The sequence below is a fragment of the Triplophysa dalaica genome, chromosome 9 (genome assembly GCF_015846415.1).
Source record: "Triplophysa dalaica isolate WHDGS20190420 chromosome 9, ASM1584641v1, whole genome shotgun sequence".
Taxonomy (NCBI): Eukaryota; Metazoa; Chordata; class Actinopteri; order Cypriniformes; family Nemacheilidae; genus Triplophysa; species Triplophysa dalaica.
Genome location: NC_079550.1, coordinates 6,653,307 through 6,672,204, shown reverse-complemented (window position 1 = coordinate 6,672,204; position 18,898 = coordinate 6,653,307). Strand labels below are relative to the sequence as shown.

Sequence of the window (18,898 nt, the reverse complement as noted above, 5' to 3'; positions counted from 1 at the left end):
CTGTTTTCACTAACTTGCGGACCTTTCATCACAAACTTTGTATTCCAAGCAAAATCAAAGAACCTCATTCTTAAATTCTTCACAGATATTGTAATTCATTTTTATGGAGATTCTCTGAGAATGTTTCGTCTTTGATTATTTCCGGTGTGGTTGGTATGGTTCCGGTTGTCTCAAACTACTTTTTTTTAAACTACCCGATCCGTCCCGGAAACACGATTTGTTCCGCGCATGCGCGAAAGTGCGTCTACTTCCGGTAATTCCCGTTTTTACGACAGTCGAGTCGATGCGTTCTAATTTGCGCCACTTCCTGTTATCGCAGATGTTTTACGACAGTCTGTTAGTGGTGATATTGGAAAGTACAAAAATGGTTGACAACGCTATGGATTCGTTTGTGTTTTATGAACGACTTCAGAAATTTCTCTTAAAAGGAGAGATACCTGACTGTCCTTCGGAGCGTCGTTAGGTTGAAAAAAATATTTCCGGTATGGACAAACAGCTTTTTTGTTAAAACTGCCGTAAATTATTTCGGCCGGAAGTAGACGTACTTTCGCGCATGCGCGGAACAAATCGTGTTCCCGGGAAGGATCGGGTAGCTCCTATGGAACAATTTTTTCACAGCAATGGTGGTTTATGGAGGCCCTGAATAATTCCCGGAGGTTAGTTACGCAGGGCTATTTACTATAAACGCAGCAATATTTCATAAAAAATAAGAATTGTCATTTTTAAATTCACTGGGACTTTAAAGTTTAAATTAAATTATGTTTCAAAATATATTATTTTTAAGAATAGGAGATTATTTTAAGAACAGTTCGACCATATTTCATGTTACAAGTGAGGAAAGTCAGATTTCTTGCATCTCTCTGTAACTAATATTCTGTTTCATAGAAAAGTGAAAATCTTTGGGGTTTGTATGGACGTTTGGGTGAGTAAACGCTGCCAAACTTCTTCGCGTGTATGTGCAGGTATATCATCGCTAGATGGCAGCATTTCGCATGCTAATATATGGCGATGGGCCTGTGAATGCAGTTTCTCTTGAGCCTGTTCAAACAGGTGAATTCTCACAGATTGAACACTATGTTGAAATCTGTTCCTTGGGACTGAGAGGAAAAAAACAAAGTCAAGTTCTTGCCTGTGAGAGTTTTCTGAGAAAAACACATTTCCAGGGACTGTCAGCTACAAGAATACGGTAGCCTACATTGTGTATAAGTGTACTAAAAATGTACAGACTTTCAAAACATCAGCAGTCAGAGGCTCAGTGTGTTTTTATTTATTTTTCATTTAGTTTGATTTTTATATTTATTATATTCTTCTTTATTATAACTAACTATTTAGCTGTGACACTTTTGCTTGATGCAGAAAAAAGGATTTCCTCTTTTTGTGAACTGACCCTTTATAAAACTACACCTTATCAACTGTCAGTGCTCTAGTGTTTGGTTTGCAAACAGTGTTAAACGGTTTGCATGAACGTCTGGCATGCTTCCACCCATTTAGATTTGCATGAAGCAACTGTCAGATATTTTGTGTCCTATAAGTTATAACCACATAGATTGCCATGTGTAATAAACCAATGCACTACATGTTACACCACTCAGTATTCGTGATATTGATTTCTTTCTCCATTATATGCAGACCGCTGTCTATAAGGCTAAATATTTAATGCTTGTCAAGCAAGGTAGCTAACAACAAAGCTGTTTGTCTGCTGATGCAATATTCTGACCAGAGGCAAAGAGCAAATATCTTTGATTATCCCATAAATTGTTTACCACAGTAGATAAGTGCCGCACATGTGCACTTTGTAAGCGGAACTGTTGTCAGTGTGTGTGTGTGTGTGTGTGTGTGTGTATGTGCGTGTGTGCACGCACTAATGCAGAAATGTCAGTGATATAATCTCTTATATAGTTTTATTCTGCAGATATGGTACGGTTGGATCACATGACCAACAAAATATTAAAATATTACATAATAATTAAATCTTGGGTGACAAATACTGTAAAAAAATTCTGAAGAGTAATCCTTCAATGCCTTCATTAGCTACTAAAAAATGTTAACACATATCAGCCAGCAAAACTTTTCCAATCTTGATAAAATCAGATGTCAAGTAATAGTCATATCCCTACTTGAAAAGTACTTTTAAAAATTACAGTTATTTTTTTAGTTGAACTTTTTTTATTTTTAGGTCTTGAGGCCATTTCTTCATTTGGGCATATTTAAAGGTGTAATAAAGTTATGACTTTCATGCATTTTTACATACAACGGTCGAGATCCTTATACAGTTTACATTGAGAAATATAAACCAACAGTGTGTTCCACACGAAAGACAGTTAACATTTTTAATAAACAATAACCTGAATATCTCTGTTGATCCTCAGCCCTTTTATAGTTTCCTGCCATTAAAATGAGATGCTTTGTGTTCCTGGAACATGTGTGGCAGATAGTGACATTGCGCACATGTACATTGTTTTAATGCCGTTGGTGGAATGGTTTTGTCTGAGGTCTCGCGTGCAGCAGACAATACTTGTTTTTAAGTGCAAACGTCTCCCTGACCTTGATGCTGTTTGTATTCGTGGAGCCCACTGGGAAAACAGAACAATGGACACAAAACAACTTACATGTTTCACTGTGTCGCCATGCACAGACTGCTTTTGATACTTTTGAGTCAGTTCTGCAATGAAAAAAAAAACAAGTTGAGTCAACTTAAAAAGATAAGTTAACCAATCACAAGTACATTTTTAGTTAACGCAACAAAAAACGACTGAAGTATACACCCAAAAAATGATGTTTAAGTTACAGAGGGATACAAACACTGAATGTGTTGGTTACACTGGAAACTGTTAAATTCCCAGTGAAATTAAAAATGACAATTCTTATTTTTCATGAAATATTGCAGCCGTTATAGTTAAAAGCTTGACACAATAGAATATAACAGTGTGTTTAAATGGAGAGGAGATGATACATGATATTGCTGGCAGGGAATTGACTATAGAAGGGATAAACCCCACTGGGCATGGGCTCTTCAATGTTGCATATTTTTTGTCACGCTGAAAACTGTTGAATAATATTTTTTGTATTATTGTAAGGTTAGTTTTAGGGTTGGGGTAGGTAAAGGGGTTAGCTAATTTAATTTATTGTAATTATATGGTGAGATTTTGCTGAATCCCTTCTAGCTACAACCCGCTGGCAGGTGTGGGTGATTTGTTGATGGGAGACAGGTGTGGGAGCATTGAGAATCATGGGAATTGCAGTCCTTGGGTTTTTAGGATGGAAAACAAAGGAAAACAGACCAGGAACAGATGAAACCGTGACAATCAGTGAATATTGGTTTAACTTGAATATACAAAAATACATAGAATAAAACTTAAAATACACAAATAATATTTAAAATTGGTAAATAACAATTATAAATAAAATAAGCAAGCATTGACTATGTTGATCCTCTTATGTGGTAATGTTTTGTAGTCATGTGTGGTGTATAATTTTTTGCCAAGCATCCTTAAATTCTTTTCAAAGTTGAGCTTCATCGAAGCATATTAAAGCAACATGCATAACATTTTTAATACGTCTTTATAAAAATATTTGAATAGAATAGTGGAGATGTCATCCAAAGTTGGCCATCGCTTTGGCCGCTGCTGTATAAACTGTTTCGGTGCCGGTGGCAAGAACATAAACAAACGTTGTGGCCCAAACTTAAGTTCCGGGGACCTTCGCAAAGAATCTATCACTGTTTAAATAGTTTTAATTAAATGTTACACAAATAATACATTCAATATTCATATAAATGAATATCAACAAAAATATTTTTTTATATTACAACCAAACACAGAAAGGAAGTTAACTTTGGGCCAGCACATGCTTCCATCTATAGAAAGAAAATAAATAAGAAATAAAAAAGTAAAATGTTCCAAATATTAAAACATAAACAAATATTTCCTAGAAGTCTCAGGACCATAAATTATTTATGAAGGGTGCAAACCTTTTGCCTTTATAATTTTTAAAGCTTGCTTTTGCTATCTTCTCTGAAACTGCCTATACTGCCTCTAAGTGATTTTCATAATGATCTAGAGGTTAACACAATTACATAAAATGCATATTTTGCATAATGGTTAAATGGGAAAAGCATTAAGAAACAATCTTAATACCAATCTTACCATATCTCAATCTTACCATATCCGCTAATCAGGATTCCATGGTTTATCAGTTTGACGGAAAGTGATGCTTACAAGGTACCGTAATGCTACAGTTAACATACCAGAGAAAATTGTCTAATTAGATTTTACCGCATTTAAAAGGTTTTTAAAATCCTAAGTATTCCAAATTTTTAGGAACTTTGTTTTTTTTTAGGTATAGTAAATAAACAAAACATTATCATATTGCCCATTCTCCTCAATATCATTTGAGGATTAATTGGTGCATGACAATCAAAAATGAAAATTCCTTTCAAACCTACATGACTTTCTTATTCTCTTTTGAAAAATGTTGATAACCAAACATCAGACACTTTTCAAAATATCTTCTTTTGTGGTTCACAGAAGGGAGAAAGTTGTGGATAAAAAAAGTAATTCATTTTTTCATTTATTTAAGGCAAATTGTTCCTTTACGTGCACTTTGGCTCATTTTTAAACTGTTCTAATTCAGCATTAAGATAAACAAATAAACCGTAAATCGATCATTCAGAGATCAGCCTTCTCACTTTTATCCTGTGACATAAAACAGGATCGTCAATCTAACTACCTGACCAAAGACCGTTTTTTTCATGATATTACATAATATGTCATAGGTTATATGCAATATGTCACAGGGGTGTGGTGTGTAATCACATATGCCTTCAGGGATCTAAACAGAAGGAAGTTTTGCTGAGGTAGCTGCTTGCACTTCCTCTGTTTTTCCGTTGTCTGCCTTCTGTCTGCAGCTGTGTACTGGGAAAGCACAGTTTGAAGTTGTATGTTTGTTCAATTTTACTCCTTACTGTTTCGATCGTTAATCCTGGACAAGAGTATTATTTCTACTAGACAGAATAGCAAAAATAATAATGAATTTTCCAAAAATTTTGTTGGAAAAACCAGTCGTTGGTCAATCAGATAGTCCCACCCCAAAGTCACGCCATTGGTTCAGCTGGTGTTGCGCTGTTTAGTTGCATTTATCAAACAAACATAGGAATGTTTTCACAGCAGTATACAGCCACAGTGTTTACATATGTATTTACAGGGAAAACACTCATGATGAAAACACTCATGGTTATCTCTGCTTTTAAAGCTGGTGAAAGTATTTGAACGTCTAAAAATTGCATACTTCAGTTTCGAAAAGAGCGAGTAAATAGGAACTTTGACTTGAGTTGCATTCTAAGAGAACAGAACATCAAATATTTTAAAAAAATTTAAATGAGTTATTTTTCAAATATATAATATTAATTTCAATTTATTTAAAAAAAAATTTAATCATTTTATTTTTATTAAAATAATGTTTTTTCATTGTATTTTCATTCACACATTAATTGTTTGTTTCATTTTATCTTTTAATTTTTTTATTAATATTTTAGTCCTGGATGTCAACAATTGTTACATATATATGACCCTGGACGAAGAAAAATCAATCATTTTGACCCATACAATGTATTTTGGGCTTTTCCTATAAATGTTCCCATGCTACTTAAGACTGGTTTTGTGATCCAGGGTCACATATATGTATATTCCTCCTAAAGGATCTTAGGAGTAATATTGTTTAAAAGAAAGCATTCAATGAAAGTATTAAAAGAAACGCTTAGGCTTGATGATAAACAACACAACAACCTATTTAATACTGTAAAACAGATGTGATAAAACTATGATTTTCACCTTGCTCACAATGAGGAAAAATTCAGTCTGCCTGGTGTTTCTCTCACAGAGGGAGGGATGTATCCAGGAGATGGGAGGAGTCGCTGTGAGTCAATAGGCATGATAACACTTGTAAAAGCCTTCACAGTGCTGTTGCCTCACACCCCGCCTCTTCAATGCACGCAGCCCAGAAGCCCCCAAGGCTGTCGCTGACGGAGATACCGAGACAGAGTAGTAAGGAAGGGGGTGGGTCAGGAGACAAATGCTCACTGGAAGCTGTGAGCTCGACTGGCTCATTCTCCTGTCACACGCTTAGAGAGCAGGACCGAGACTGCGTGTCTAGCCCTTTACCGCAAACACGATGTGCTGTACGCCTTCTGCAGGTGCTCTGAGATTTCCAGACGTAGAACAAAGACGGGACTAATTGAAGGATCCTGCAAGAAGGGGGAGAGAGACTATCATTTGGAGTTTGTTAACAAGAAGAAGATTGATTTCCTCCAATGGGATTTACTTGTTGTGGAAACTCATGTGGTATTGCTCAAGTCAAACTGGAGGGAAAGACAGCGTGACTTCAAACTTTGGAGTAAGTAACTTCTAACCTTGGGGCTAGAGTCCTGTGGGGTGACTTGGGAAAGGGCAAATAGAAGGGGGAGGGGAAGAGGTAGTTGGGGTCTGGCTCCAGTCTCTGGGGAAAAATGCTTTCAACATGAGCTAACCCCCCCGCAGAACCCAGCACGCTTTGTTAAAGACTGCCGGCGTGAAGCGTTTGATCACTCGCAGCAAACACATTTCAAGAGATCTATGCATCCTCGAAGGCAGGAGCGCCTTGCGTTTTGAAGCCATCCATCTGTCGCCCATGCTTTATTTCCCCTGTTAAATCTTGGACTGAGGGAAATCCTCTTATTGTTTTGTCTTCGCCCAACTGCCACCCCGTAGTGCACCTTTGTTTCACGGCGAGATGTATAACACAACTTCTCTGATGGATGTTTCGATCCATTCCGTCTCTGAGCATGGGAACAACGTCACTCATTGCCCGAAGAATGATGGCTTTAAATATCCCCTCTATAGCATTGTCTTCAGCATCGTCTTCATGGTGGGACTCATCACCAACATGGCGGCCATGTACATTTTCACCTGTTCCCTGAAACTGAGAAACGAGACCACCACGTACATGATAAACCTGGTGGTGTCCGACTTGTTGTTCGTTCTTACGCTGCCCTTGCGGGTCTTTTATTTCATTCAGCAGGACTGGCCGTTTGGCAGCCTGATCTGCCAGCTCTCCGTCTCGCTCTTTTACACCAACATGTATGGGAGCATCCTGTTCCTCACCTGCATCAGCGTGGACCGCTTCCTCGCCATCGTCTACCCCTTTCGCTCCAGGGGGCTTCGAACCAAACGAAACGCTAAAATCGTCTGTGTGGCCGTTTGGATTCTGGTGCTCTCCGGAAGTCTCCCGACGGGCTTCCTGCTGACTAGTACCAACATGCAAAACAACACGACAGCGTGCTTCGAGAACTTCTCGTCGAAACAGTGGAAGAGCCATCTGTCCAAGGTGGTGATCTTTATCGAGACGGTGGGCTTCCTCATCCCACTGATCCTGAACGTGGTTTGCTCTGCTATGGTGCTCCAGATTTTGAGGAGACCCCAGACCTTCAGCCAGGGCGGGAAGCTGAACAAAAAAAAGATTTTGAGGATGATCATCGTCCACCTGTCAATCTTTTGCTTCTGCTTCATACCTTACAACGTCAACCTGGTGTTCTACTCCCTAGTGCGGACGAATACCTTAAAGGGGTGCGGCGTGGAATCTGTGATCCGGGCCATCTATCCCATCGCTTTGTGCATTGCCGTGTCCAACTGCTGTTTTGATCCCATCATCTATTACTTTACATCAGAGACGATACAGAACTCCATCAAGAGAAAGTCGCAGAACAGCAATATCCTTGATGTGAAGTTCTCTGAGGCTTTGCAGTCAGAAACGACCTCCACACTTCAGTTCAGTCTGAGGACCATAAAGAACAAGATGTTTCACAATGAATCTAACGTATGAGGAGATACAAGGACGGATGGAGTGAGTGAAACTAAGCACCGTGTGACATGTGGAACACTCCCAGATTGGGTTAGTTAATATGGCTCAGCGCAAAGAGTAAACTGTTCCCTTTCGAGAGGGATTTAACTTCAGATATACTTTAACCCAATGCAGGGCAGCACACCTGTTTTCAATGGGATTATATGCAAACATTTGGAAAGTGTGGAGTAAAAACTGGAACTAGATTAAAATAGACCAGAATGTATGTGAATGTGCTTAGATTTCAGAAATGGTAAGTCAATGTAGAAATAACATTCGATAATATAACCACTATTTAAAAGGAATATAAGTACACAGAACCATTAATGTATCTTATTAACTTCGAATGACTACACACACTGACTGCCTGAAGTGTCATAGTATTAACAAGCTGAACTCTATTGATGGCACTTTATACTTTTTTACATACTGTACTTAACTTTGCACTGACATTGATGCTGTCATAAGGCACTGTTTATTTGCCTCGCAAACTTCACTTAAAAATAAACTTTTTAAATGAAAGAGGGATTTATTTATTTATAAGAAACAAATAATGATTGTTCTTCATGTGTAACATCTATTCAAAGTTTACTGGGTTCACCATTATGATAGTATAATGATAAGAGGAACACATTTTTAATAATCAAACTGACTCCCAAATAACACATTTCCCAAGAAATGAGCAATTTTCAATATACAAATTTGTTGGATGTATACCTTGTTACTGACAACATTTTGTATGTAAATTAATGAAAATGCAATATACAAAACTGATTTTAAGACATTGTTCACCCCAAAATATTTTTTTGTTATAATTTCAATGAAAATAAGTCATCCGTTGCATGCAAAACCTAGTTGAGGTTTGGGCTAGCTGAAGTAGTGAAATATTTGTATATTGTGACATGATGACAGATGTAATTATTTTTCTGACATTCAGTTAAGGTCAGACCTTTTTCATCTGAACGTGCAACAAGGTGTTGCTCAATAGTGTATGTGAAGAAACACCGGATGTTATGAGGAGAGCCTTGATGTTCTAAATTCAAGCTCCACTCGTGTTTTGTGGTTAGCTCGACATGTGAAAAAACCAAAAGTTGGCACTGAGAAGCTCACGTTTGCACACCTCAATGCTTGTATTCATGCAGAGTCACTTTTTACATGTGTTGTCTAGTCTACAGTGTATTTGAAGAGTTCATTTGCAAAAACAGATAAGTGAGTTTTTAAACATGTTCAAAATCACATTTTTTATTGTGCATTCCAAGTAACATCAATCAAAGTGCAGCTATGTTGTTTTTGATTAAGTAATAATAACTTAACCAATACAGCGGACTAACAAAATAAAACACAATAAAAACATACTGTATAAAAAACCTGACTTTTAAACAAAAAGAGTTATTGTTTATGCAAGTCATCATTTGCATATACAATGCATCACAAGCAGTAACTTCAAAAGAGGAAGAGAGACAGTGAATAATTTTTGTCCCTTATTTTAATATTTCATTACATTCTTGACTAAAATATACACTTCTACCAAGGATTAACAAAACATTTGGGAAACTTAGTATGCGTGTATTAGGCTATCACAAATTTGAATCCTGATTTCACACCTTGTACTGTTGATGCATGTAAACATTAGCATCTAGCTAAACCCAATAGCATTCAGTATCACTGTATCTTCCGGTTCATACATTTTAGCCCTGTGTACCTCATTGTTTTCAAATTCGAAAGAGTTTTGTTCAGAACTTTGTTCTGTTGCACAAGGGATTGTGGGCAATATTGCCAACAATGGATGTGTGGAGGCACACTTGACTGAAATCATTAACTTTAACTGTACTTTTGATTTTACTCTTAGCTTGCCTAATAAATAAGCATACTAGATATTATGATGCATATGAGAGTTGTTGCAGATTGGCTTCGGATACACTTCCATTTAATATGTACATGAACATATACAGTATAACATTATTTATGCTTAGACATTAAATAATTTTTTTATCATAAAGATCTAAATAACAAAATCAAGATGCGTTTTAGTTCCTATATCACAACGAGATCCTATTTTATCACTTCCTCAATCCTCATTCCTTTTCGTGTCTGTGTGCTAAGTTTTCTTTCAAACACACATCCAGGTCACATTTCACTTGAAAATACAAATTATAAGTAAAAAGCATGTTTTACATAACAACTTTCTAGGCTAACTAATGAGAACCTGCATGGTAGAAAAGCGATTCTCATGAAAATATAGTAATAATTCAATTTTCGTATACTCAAAATATGACCATAACATGTTTTTATGTTCCTGTGGCTCATTGGGAAAGCATTGCATAAGCAGCGCAAACGGTTTTGGGTTCGATTCCCAGGGAACACACAAACTAAAAATATGTAAAGCTTGATTATTCTGTAAGACTCCTTGTGTAAAAGTGTCAGCAAAATGCATAAATGTAAAAATAAAATGCTTTTGACAGACAATAGGAGATTGGCATATGTACATGAGCTTGCATGTCTGGTGTTTTTGGTTCTTCTCGACAGCTTGCAGTTCTCCTGGCACTGAGAACAGCGCTGGGGTGCGTTTGATAAACGCAGGATTAGGTCTCTGAACTTCAAACAAACGTTACACGGCGTCTTTTTTCCACGGCTTAGCCCTGCACAAACACAGCATTTAAAACCCAGCACGCAACCACCAGGACCTACTTCAAAGCTTGAAAAACTTCAGCACAAGGTTGTTTTTCTGCACCTTTGACTGGCTCATTTCCTGAAGAGAAGGAGGGCTGCGAGATCCAGTCTTAACTAGATTTAACCAAGAACTAATGTTTAGTCTGCAATATGTTTATTTTTTATTTTTTTATGTTTTCTTGAATGGAAATTCTGTCATCATTTGCTCACATTTGGTAGTTTTTCCATGTCATGAAAGTAAAATGAATATCTACAAAAAAATGAGTCAGACAGGGAGGAACATATGATTTGTGTGCAATATACATCAATATTTCGAATGCCGTTTGATACCATATGACAACTTAATGTGGGGAAAAGGCTTTCAATTTATTAAAATGGTTTGCACACCATATGTTTCAAATCTCATTTGTCTTTCGGCATACAAACTTGCACCTGTCTGGAATACACTACAAGACTTAACAGATTTTTTTAAACTAGACATCAAACACTTTGCAGACTTTTTGGAAGTTTTTGTGTTTTGGAAACACACTAACTGATCAAATCTGCAGACTGGAGCATTTTCTGCAAAAGCCTAGACTGAAATTCTAGGCAAAATCTGAGGTCAAAGGTCTTGTATTGTATTTTAGCCTTAAACAGAAGCGTTTGTGGCAATATACATGAATGTGAGTCCAAAATCCCCATTGACTTTTATTGTCTAGTAGTTTATAGTTTTGTTCTATAGAAATAGTGTGAAACATACTGTTTCCTCGGAAGATTGGATGAAAAAACGGTGATTGTATCCCTTTAAAACTCCCCTGCCACCAATGTGAAGTAATGGGCTTGTTCTAGATGAGTGCATTTTATGTTCCAGCATCAGAAAACAAGACAGCGGAGGAGTGAAGGGACACAACAAAACAAAGAGGCCAGTATGTTCACATGCACGTGACCTCCTGACCTTTCGACATGTGAGTGCCGCATTACGAGAGGTCCCGCGAAGAAAAGTAACTGTCTGGAAGAAAAGGCTTTGCCATTGAAACAGTTCCAGCGTTCTGGTGTTTTTATTTCTCCTCTTTTCTTTAAATGCGAGATTAACGTGTTTATTGACATGTTCTCATGGTGATCCAGGACAGCTGAAAAAGCAAAGCAGGAACCCACTGAAGTTATTGATAGAAACCCCAAGGCTGCAAGATTAGGTTTCCTCATCATCCCTGACCCTATTTCAGCAGCACATGTGACAGGAACTTCCCCCCAAAATGACTCAGGTGTGCAAACCATAGCGTGCTGTGGAAAGCTTGATTCCTCAAATGCAAAGCGGTCTGTTTATTTCCTGTCAGACCAATCTTCGTGTCACGTTTACAGTACACGGCCGTTCTTGGTATCTGAGTTTGCAAATGAAACTAAAGTCAAGGGTGACCACATTGCAGTTTTTAAAAACACGGGTTTGCAGGCTTGTACTTAAATAACCCTATGAACCATAACCACTAACATAAACATTAATTCATTAACAAACACAAAAATCCAGAGAAAAATGTTTTGCTTTCATACTTAAATTATTTAATGTTAATAGCTGAGATTCAATAGATGCCACACCCGGTCTCTTGTAGGATGCAATTTTCTTGCATCTTACAGGTCTCAAATTCTGGTTCTTCAACATTTTATCATTTTAGATTCTGTATGATGACTAGAAATGTAAACAAATTCTCCGGTGAAAGTGCTTGACCTTTTAATACTTAAGTTCAAGATCAAATCCAGTACTTTTACATCGTATCTTCTAATTCAGTAAAGGTATTTAATGTACTTAAACATTGTATTAAAGGAAAAGAAACATGTAAAAATGTTATTATGAAATGCAGTAGAGTAAAAGTATACTGTATATGCTTTATAATGTAAACTGTAAAAAATAAGTAGGCTGGGGGCACCACCAAAAAATCCAGTTAAACATCAGTTTTTTTAACATAAAAACATGTTTTTCTTAAAAAATTTGCATTGTATTTCCAAAAATACGTAAAATAAACAAACTACAAAATATCTGTTTTTTTCAGAGTAGTAAAGTGTTTAATCTAAAGTAAAGTACAGATAGCCTACTTCAAAAATGCACTTACTTGAGTACTGTCCACCTCTTGATATTGTTTTCATTTTCAGGTGAACTATCCCTTTAAAAGCCTGATGTTACCTCAAGTTTGTGCTATGCAGTGTATTTTATGTTTTATCACAAATGTGGTGAAAATGATTCATAAAGTAATAACCGAACATCACTGACCCTCAGTGACTTCCATTGTATGAACAAAAAACCACTGACACATTTCTCAAATTACCTTGTTTTGTGTTCCACAGAAGAAAGAGTCTTGTTTTGAAACGCACGAATTGACAACATTTGTATTTTTTAGCAAAATCTCCCTGCCTGACAAAAGTGCTTTGTGAATAAGGGGCAGCTGTATTTATGGTGGAGGGTGGGTGGTTATGCATAAAAAGATGCAGGCTTTTGCACTCAAATAATCCTCTGCTAGTACGAAAAAAAACATGAACTTTGATGTGAAAGTTATAGAAGTGAAACGAAACAGCACTCACCAACTTGGTAAGCCATTTGAGAACATTCTGCTAACCACAGAGCTGTTAACAGCACACAAATGTGTGTTTGTGGTTTTTAAGTCACAAATGGAAGAGGATCGTTTCTGAACATATTTTTCAGTGTTATTGTGATCACTTTACCGGAAGAGGGAGGAAAGCAAAGAGATACTTAAATACCTCCAGTTACCAATCCCACTGAGCTTTAATGGTTTTCTTAATTCCACCTATACACTAGTCTTTTAGATCACTGCTATAGTATAAACACGGTAAAAAAGTATGTTGTTTAAATCTTGTTTAAAAAAATATCAAGAATCTTCCACAATTTAACAAGGCCTCCGTGTCAAATATTCAGGAATTTGAAATGTTATTGCACTTAAGAGTAAACACGCATAAATAAGGGGTCTTCTGCATGTCAGAGAGACTTCAGAGAGGTGTGTGTTTGTTCCTGGTCCTGCTCTGGACGTTACAATTCAATCTGAGCTGCAGGGCCCTCGTACATAAAGCATGCTGCCCGCTTCGAGCATGGTCTTATCTTATCACACTAACAGCTCTCCGCCTGGGGCCGGCATTGAGAATAAACAGAGCACAAAACTCACAAAAAACACGCTCGCTGTATCCAATACACAAATCTCAAGCATCTCACACCGCTGAACTTTTGTGTTTCGTCGTGTGAGAGAGATGATCCTGATGTACTGTGCGTCCATGGGCGTTTGGTGACAGTCTGTTTGTGGGGCTTAAATGTTTTTAATGTATTCAGAAAAAAATGTGAAGAGAGGGAACTGAAACTTTGCTAAAGTTTCCTGTCTAGCATGTATTTTGAAAGAGACCTAGAAATCTCACATTTAAGTTTATCAACATGTCTCAATAATCAATAATAGTCAGCATTTTAAGATTTCAAAATTAGCTCAAGTGATTCCTAAAAACAAGATTTACTTTTATAGTACTGTACTTTTGTATCAACAATGTGTATCTATCTCAAAGATCTGTTTTCTAGACACCAAAAATTGATAGTTCACCCAAAAATAAACTTTATGTCAAAATGTATTTCTCCACATGTTGTTCAAAACCTGTGTCTTGTTCTTCTGTGAAACACCAAAGAATATCTTTTTGGAAATGTCTCAATGGAGGTCAATGTGGTTTGGTTACCAACGTTCTGCAAAATATCTTTTTTTGTGTTCTTCAGAATGAATGTTATAAAAGTTTGAAATAACATGAAGGCAAATAAATGATGAAATAATTTTATTTTTATGTAACCAATCCCTTTAATGTCATCAGTCTTTTATCCTGAGTGAGCTCACAAGCATTTTTCTAATACTCATGGTTTCATCGAAAGCACGTGCATTGTCCAAAGTTCACTTCCGGTCAGTGTTTGTTTATCAGTCTGGCTAGTGGCTAATAATATACCTATTCATATTTGATATCATTAATTAATATAAATTCATATTTGTTAATATTTGTATTAAATAAACTATTTGTTGAAGGGGTTCTCGCATTTAAGTTTAGCCAAGAATAAAAAAGTGGCTATAGCTTTCTTCCAGTGAGGACTGTGGTGTTTGGGGAATTTGGGGAAAAGCATTAGCATTCGCAACTTGTGCATCCTTGCACATAGGTGTGTGTCAGTTTACTTCAAATTCATTTATTTATATAGCATATTTAAAGTGCTTCACAAGTTTTAAATCCAATAAAATACACATATAACCAACTTACACGCAAGACAACATTTGTAAAAGATTCCCACATCAGTCTAGGGGTCAATTCTTTTGGTCCTCACATGCTCTTCTTAGTTTCATGTTTTGCTTGTGTGGGTAATTATAGCAGAGCAGTTCCTAGCAAAACTCAAAACCCACTAATACAGCCCACAGGAAGACGGTGAACGGAAATGAACATAATCTGAAAAATGTGGCTGATTGGCTTGTTTATTGCGATATCATATGAAAACTTCTCACAGTGTTTCATTTCCAGAGCAAATACTGTAAATGTAAATGTCTTAGACTAACTTTAGGCTAGTTACTTATTTATCAAATCTTATTTGCTTTTTATTCAGTTTTGGGCCTTCCAATTCATTGTACACGAATGATCTTATCATACAACAGTCTCACTGGTGCTTTTAGAAGATGTTTAAAAGCAGTGCAAGTGCTTTCTTTCACTCCTTTATCAGCATCATCACTTCAATAAAAAGCCCTTAGAATGCCGTTTTGTCAGGGTAAGAAAGGGTGGAAGACATCAGACTTCTCAAACTATAAACAATTCTTATCAATGCACATGGGAGGATCTGTATCAGAGTTGCCTTGCAGAACACCAGTCAAAGTTAAAAGAGTGTCATAATAAACACACACACAAAAAAAGATGCATTCTCCTTCAGAACAACATTTAAAAGCATTAAAGGGATAGTTCCTCAAAAAAAATGCTGTTATCAATCGCTTTCATGTTGTTCAAAAGCTGTACATCTGTGGAACACAAAATAAGATATTTTGAAAAATGTCTCGATAGTTTTGTGTCCATACAATGGAAGTAAATGGGGGCAATGTTGTTTGGTTACTTACATTCTTCAAAATATATTTTGTTTCAGCAGAAAGAAAGTCATACAAGTTTGGAATGATGAAACAATGGATGAGTAAATTATGCAAGCGTTTTCATTTCTGGGTGAACTTCCTTTAACCTACAGTTTTGTGGAGAAGAAAGTTGATCTATGCATTTTCTGACTTTTGGATTTTCATAAAAACCAAACATATAAATTTGAGGGTAGGTTCCTTGGATTGGGCCAATAAGCAACTACATTGCAGCCATCCAGAAAATCCTGGCTAGTATGTTCTAGAAACCAGCTAAAACAAATGAAGTCAATGTATGTGATTTGCTAAAAAGCACTACAAACAACTAACATCAAACACTGTGTCATCATAATGTTAAGTTGGTTGTGCTTTGCCAATTGTGCTTTCTTTTTCCATAACTGTAATCGCTGTCACGATATCGGGTTAGCACAAAACAGGTAGCAGGGGACAAAACCTGTTAATGATGTTGTCGCAATATTTGCCGAAATGCTTTTAGAATGAAAGAAATTATGCAACTGTGAATGATGTAGTTTTTTGTCTGAATGAATCACACTAGGGCTGCAACAACGAATCGATAAAATCGATAAAAATCGATTACTAAAAGAGTTGGCAACGAATTTCATTATCGATTCGTTGTGTCGCGCGACACGGAGACGTTTGATTATTAAAAAAAAACGTTATTTGAGTGCGGAGCGGAGTGAACACACTCGTTCTCTCTCGCGCACTGATGCTAGCGGAGTTCGGCGCCTCATAGACAGGATGGAGCAAAAATCAAAAAAACTAGCAGAGGAAATATACATGGCGGAGGCAGAGAAATACGCGCGACCCACGTCATCCAAAGTGTGGGAGCATTTCACTCTAAATAAACAGAAAAAGTGCGTTAACTGCAAAATATGCTAAAGCGACATAGCATGGCGCGGGAGCACCACGACAATGATCCAGCACCTGAAACACAAACATGTTGAAGTCTGTGATGAGGAGGAAGGGAGTTCAACAGCAGGTTAAGTCACTACAGAATCCTACTTTTGTTCCTTTTGAAGTGAGGAACGTAATGTCTCTGGTGCGGATGTTTACTCGTTATCCAGCTTGACAATTAGCGTTAGCTCGCTAATAACTGTAGTGGTATAGTAACTTTGAACTTTGCATTGCAAGACTAAAGACACGTTTTTATTCACTCGCCTTTTTTGAACCACTCATTTTTCAATCTGTTGTCATGTACAGCTACACTGCCAAAAAGCTTTTCTTACCTAGTCATTTTGTCTCGTTTCCAGTCCAAATATCAAAAAACCTTAAATCAAGATTACTAGACAAGAAAAATGGCATGACAAAATTAAGTGATGCTTAAAACTAAAAAATTATATCTCACTAAGATTATTTTTCATACCCCATTGGCAGATAATTTTGCTTGTTTTAAGCAAACAATCACTTCTTTTGAGATGTTTTTTCAGAAAACAAGACATAATTTCTTATGCTATTTCATGTGTCTAGTAAATGTATCTTGATTTAAAAAAAAATGATATTTGGACTGACAACAGGACAAAACTACTAAGTTAGAAAATACATTTTTGCAGTGTATATTCTGTGCTTTGTCCCATAAAGGTTATTATTGACAAATATATTTGTGTGTGTTGTTCTTTTTAATTTAATTTTAAAGTTATTTTATAGCACTTGGTCATCTTAAGCTGTGTTTAAATGTGGTGTATAAATAAACCTTGCACTTCATACAATGATGGTAATAATTTAATGAATAAGCTTCAAGTGAACTTGAAAGAGAGAGTGTGTGTGTGTCAGTGTGAAAGTTTGTGAGTGTGTGCGTCTGCGAGTGTGTGCATCTGCTAGTGTGTGCATCTGCGAGTGTGTGCATCTGCTAGTGTGTGCATCTGCGAGTGTGTGCATCTGCGAGTGTGTGCATCTGCAGTGTAGTGTAGAGAACAAGTTAAATTTTCTGATTTGTATTGTTCTTTATTTTTTATAAATTATGTATTGTTCTGGCAGCTCAGGTGGCACTTAATTTAAAAAAAGTCTATATATTTGGCAGATGTAAAGCATACATGCGTATGTTTTCTGTGTTATTCCATTTTTATTTTATTATTATTATAACAGCTCAGGGAGGTTCAAGGAGCAACATGTTTGTGCACTTTCTAAAGATTTTAGTTCTGCTTTTGAATAAAGGGTTGGAAATGAATGCTTTTCTTGGTTTTCGTTTTTATCCGATTCATCGATTAATCGAAAAAATAATGGACAGATTAATCGATTATTAAAATAATCGTTAGTTGCAGCCCTAAATCACACTTAAAATACAAGTTCTTGGTGGCAAAGACAACGTTTCTAACCATTGTGCAAAATTTTTAATGGATGCTAAATACCATTTTATTGTTAAAGGCCCAGATGACCTATTATTTCATACAGTCATATGACCACAATAATATTAAGACAATTTTGCTATTGACACCATGAAATTGATGGTTGGATCCCTACTAACAATAGCACAGCTAGTTCGCAGTTCTTGAACACATTGTAGTAGAATGAAGAAACAAAAATAATCAAATTTCCAAATATTGACTTTAGCTCAAATTAGTATTCGAGAAACAATAATTTGATGACCTCAAAATATCCATTGTTCTGCTTATAAGAAATATTTGCAATGAGCCAAAGCATGACTCCGGCCCAAATTCTACATTTAAGATACAGTATAACTAAAAATTCTTTATGAATTATTCTCAACTAAAATGTGAACCACATGCATCATGAAATCACAAATTTACTGATCAGATAAAGACACTTATTTTAATAAGCTCACATCCGCTTATGTTATCTGAGCTGATCGGTTATAATAAATGCAAGGCAAGCTTCAGGAGAACGGTGTGGTTTCAGCACAGTCCCGTCTCAACATGTTTGGGATGCGTGCTTGATATGCTTCAAACAAGGTGTCACCTCACCGAAACATTACTCACGCTGCTGAAATCTTTCACATAAATCCTCTCACTTAAGCCCCGTGGAAATTCCCAGCATAAAACCACAACTTCCTGTACCCATGGGGGATGACATACACGCCAGTGTTTCCCAACCTTTACTTTTTCTTCTGACAGGTTTCCCGAGAGCCGCAGATGTCACAATAATCCCAACAACACAACCTGACATCTTAGACGCATGCGTATAGAGGGAATGCATGTGTCGTCACTTAACCACGTGAACACCACGTGAGCATGTCCTCCTGAGTGGCAAAACATTCAGCAAAATGACTACTTACAATATCAGGG

At 36.6% G+C, this 18,898-nt stretch overlaps 1 protein-coding gene across 1 annotated transcript; it reads left to right on the top strand.

The window, feature by feature from the left end:
- Positions 1 to 5,908: 5,908 nt before the first annotated feature.
- On the top strand, positions 5,909 to 8,394 carry lpar6a (lysophosphatidic acid receptor 6a). The gene has a single exon (XM_056757692.1). It carries the CDS (start codon positions 6,766 to 6,768, stop codon positions 7,852 to 7,854), a length of 1,089 nt encoding a protein of 362 aa, XP_056613670.1. The 5' UTR covers positions 5,909 to 6,765; the 3' UTR covers positions 7,855 to 8,394.
- Positions 8,395 to 18,898: the final 10,504 nt, after the last annotated feature.

Bases quoted from the DNA above. Each gene is read 5' to 3' on its own strand.
- lpar6a (XM_056757692.1), top strand. From the start codon at position 6,766: ATGTATAACACAACTTCTCTGATGGATGTTTCGATCCATTCCGTCTCT.